Source organism: Sinocyclocheilus rhinocerous, unplaced genomic scaffold (genome assembly GCF_001515625.1).
Source record: "Sinocyclocheilus rhinocerous isolate Xijiao unplaced genomic scaffold, SAMN03320098_v1.1 scaffold541, whole genome shotgun sequence".
Taxonomy (NCBI): domain Eukaryota; kingdom Metazoa; phylum Chordata; class Actinopteri; order Cypriniformes; family Cyprinidae; genus Sinocyclocheilus; species Sinocyclocheilus rhinocerous.
The window spans coordinates 2,224,152-2,227,869 of NW_015658519.1; the positions used below are offsets into that span (position 1 = coordinate 2,224,152).

At 39.9% G+C, this 3,718-nt stretch overlaps 1 protein-coding gene across 1 annotated transcript; it reads right to left on the reverse strand.

The window, feature by feature from the left end:
- Window positions 1-251: 251 nt before the first annotated feature.
- Window positions 252-3,058, reverse strand: cyp7a1 (cytochrome P450, family 7, subfamily A, polypeptide 1). Its single transcript, XM_016530879.1, has 6 exons — window positions 2,933-3,058; window positions 2,397-2,637; window positions 1,707-2,311; window positions 1,181-1,311; window positions 908-1,086; window positions 252-804 (listed from the first exon to the last, which is right to left on the reverse strand). Exons 1-6 carry the CDS (start codon window positions 3,013-3,015, stop codon window positions 472-474), a joined length of 1,572 nt encoding a protein of 523 aa, XP_016386365.1. The 5' UTR covers window positions 3,016-3,058; the 3' UTR covers window positions 252-471.
- Between the last annotated feature and the right edge of the window lie 660 nt (window positions 3,059-3,718).

The window sequence follows — 3,718 nt, forward strand, 5'->3', positions numbered from 1 at the left end:
ACCATCAATCTGACCGGAAATAATCATTTTTTCCCCTATTGTTTAAAAAAGGCTGTTACAGAGTTCGGAGTGATAGCCTACTTCATCAGGACAATTATTACATTGATATTTGATCGTTTTCTGCATTTAATTCCATATAAAATTGTTTACAGCACACCTTTAAGCACCTTTTGTTTAAAAAGTAAAATTCACTTGCAATTACAAAGCACATATCATTTTACAAAAATGGTAAACCACCAATGAAATAGCACAATATCACATATTGAATACTGCCAGATATTTTAAGAATTGAGAAGAATACTATGAATAAACATAGGATAAGTGCAGTAAATGTTACTGAATTTTTTAAAAGGAGATCTCTGAAGTTTCTTTCAAACCTAGTAAAATCTCTCTCAAATCAACTCGAATAGAAAGAAAACACAATTGAAACCTATTCACATTTGTCTGCTTGGACGTGATGCAAAATGTACATTATTTACAGCTTAAGTCAACAGTCCATAAATAAGTGTGAGATTTGAGTCTGTATCGAAAGTCAACATCATAGGTGGGCTGGAGAACACCCAGTCCGGCCCGAGACTGGTCCAACGGCGGTTCTTTCACATCAGGGTCTAAAAGGTCCATTTCAAAGTACGCTAGCAGTAGAGACAGGAACTGCTTGATCTCATGCACAGCAAAGAAGCGGCCAGGACACTTGGTCACCCCAGAGCCAAAGGGCATGTAGTAGTAACGAAGTTTGCGTCCGTTTCGGTAAAAGCTGGTCTTCTCCAGTCCATTCTCGTCAAGGTATCTATCATACTTATATGTCTGTTCGTGGCAAGATGCAAAAACATTAATGAGGAGATTCATTCTTACATCATTTACAAGTTTATTCTGATATGTTTTAGGTGAAAGCTGCAATTTATCTCACCAGAGGATCTTCATAGATCTCAGGATCAAAGTGAATCATCGGGGGGTACAGAGCTATTACATCATCTTTGCGGATGTGGTAAGACTCGTTGTTGTCCAGGTGAAGAAGGAAATCGCTCTTGGCCATTCGCACATTCAGGGACGCGCTGGATAGCCTCATCGCCTCTTTAATGATACTGTCTGAAATTACAGGGAAGCTTTAGTCCACATGACATTTTGGTATGTTAATCATATTGAGTACATGAACGTTTAAATATTTTCAAAGTGTTCCCACCTAGAATTGGCATGTTGTCTAACTGTTCCCTTGTTAATACAAGTCGAGGATTCATGGGATCGACTTTCTGATAAGAACTTTCAAATGTTCGCCTCACCTCCTCGCTAGCAGCTTTCATGGCCGCAGGGCACCTGCAAACAAGCAGAAGTTGTGTCATCTACTTAACAAGTACAGCGGAAATTTTTTTTTTGAGGTTATCAAAACAGATTACTCGAAAATATTATTTCAGTCTTTCTACACTTAATTCAGTGTATTACTTGCTCTAATTCATTTTAAAATGTACTATCAATTTCTGAGTTAAAAAAAGTTTCTACACCAATTTTTGTTCTCTTATACATCAGAGGAAAAAATAAATTCATGTTGGTTAAGAACTTCTTCTAAATGCAAGTACAGTATAGTCTTTTCCAAGAACACTCTGAAGAAATGCTTATCTCCAACACTACAATAAACGCATTTATCTGTGCTGGTTGATAACCCTAGGGAGTGACTACTGTGCAGTTTTACACTTGCTAAATATGATTTGTACCTGATCATATGGAACAGGGTCCAGAAGGTTGCAGGCAAAGTGTTGGCTTGTGAAGCCCACAGCATGGCCACATGGGTCCTGGCTTTGCTCAGCTCATTGAAGGTAGATAATGTGTCATTCAAGAGCATGCGTAAGCATATGAGGTCCGACACATTGGCACGCTTGCTGAGGTTCTCGTGGAGCATTGTCTTGGCGAGATTTTCGCGAGCGCTGTAGGCACTTTTGAAAACGTGAATGGGGAGACCAGCGATCAGAGCAGGAAAGATCTTATCAAACTCTTTGAAGTTCTCCAATGCATTGAGCACCAGAGCTTTTTGGGCCTGCTGACGTGCAATACTCTGGTCTCCATCCAATTCCTTTCCAAAGAGGGTCAGGTAGCCTGCTTCAAACATGATCTTGTAGCAGAAGGCAAAAATACCATCGCTCTGCCACTCGGAGGGTTTGGCCTTCAGCATGCCTGACTGCAGCATGGTGCTCTGTAGGTTTTCCATCATGGTCTCAATGAGAGGAGACAAGGCCTCCCCTTGCAGGGTCTTCAAGAAGGTCTGATGCAGGTTCTCAGTGGTGTAACCTTGACTGGGATCCATGCTCTCGTGACCAAATGCCTGCAAGAACACGTGCATGTCAACACATGCCAGTTTAAGTAGTTAATTTTGTTGTAAGCAATAAGCAAAATTTTATTTCGTTTACCTTTGCAGAGGCATCGAAGTGAAATTTCTTCCAATCTAGATGCCTTCCTTGGCGGATAACGGCATGGTAGGAGAATGGATCACAAAGGAAATGGACATACTGCCCAGCAATCTTGCATGTAAAAATGTGACCATGTTTCTTCTGTCTGCTGCGAAGAAACTCTAAAGGATTGGCCCCAAACTGAAGAGCACAACCGAGGTAAGGGATCCAGCCATTTTCTACTGGAGGCTCCCCAGGCCATCTGAAACAATCACAGCACCAGTTACAAAACAGCTCATAAAAGCAGGGTTTAAGAACAAGACACAAGTTCTGTCATGTAGCTGATTCAATTCAGTGCTATACAAAGCGAAAATTGTTTGGAAAACTATCTAACTAAAACCACATAATCATTTAAGATGATCTTTCATTTAAAGAAGTACCCTGCAAATTAGTTATTCAGCATTAGAGATTGTAACATTATGTAACATCAATTGTCAAACAGATGTGAATCCCACCATCCCTGTGATGTTTTTAGTCACAAATCTGTGGGTATTTACCTTCTGCGTATTCCTGTGATAAGCCAAAGACAACAACAGAGCCCAACAACTATGGCCCAAATGAGGGCAATGCTTAGTATCATGACTGCTGGGAAGACAAAAACTGGCGGAACTAGAGTGTGGCTTTAATCCTTGAAGATGCACTCATGTGCTCTTAGTGCTGTTTTTATATGATTCACCACAAGCCACAGCCCTTGACGTAACTCCTCGACTAATGACTGCCCCCACACTTTTTCCTGAAAATGTGCCAGATGCCTTTAAGAAAAAAAAACTGGATAGGTGTAGGCCTGTCTGTGTGTGTGTGTGTGTCCTTGAACGGAGTCCATGGACACCTCCACCTGACGGCCAGTAGACTGTACTTTGACAGTATTGCAAAGTTGGGAAACAGCTTCAAGGTCTTTGATATGTGTAAATTTTGTGGGGGGGTAAACTCTCTGAAACTCATTGAAAATATTTAAGTATGTTTATTTTTATTTTTTTAAAAAGCCATGACCTAACCTTTATCTGTAGATTTTTATGCTGAAGTCATGCTATGCACGTATCAGGCAAATAAATTTCTATGGATGTATTATGTACCTGTGGAAACTCACCACTATAGGTCTTTCAGACATCTCAAAACAAAACTAGTTTTTAACAATGACTGTACACCCCATACAAACAATTTTATGTTTTGATTGCGACACAAAACCTCTTGATGACTAAAAGGTTGAGGTTGCATCAGTGTCAAAAAAGGAATTCCAGGAAATATTTTCTATTGTCACAAAAAAAAAAACTATTTATTAAACA

Bases quoted from the DNA above. Each gene is read 5' to 3' on its own strand.
- cyp7a1 (XM_016530879.1), bottom strand. From the start codon at position 3,015: ATGATACTAAGCATTGCCCTCATTTGGGCCATAGTTGTTGGGCTCTGT. The intron at 2,312-2,396 runs GTAAACGAAATA...GTGTTCTTGCAG, and splicing joins ACTTCGATGCCTCTGCAAAG to GCATTTGGTCACGAGAGCAT. The intron at 1,087-1,180 runs GTGGGAACACTT...CTGTAATTTCAG, and splicing joins AGACAACATGCCAATTCTAG to ACAGTATCATTAAAGAGGCG.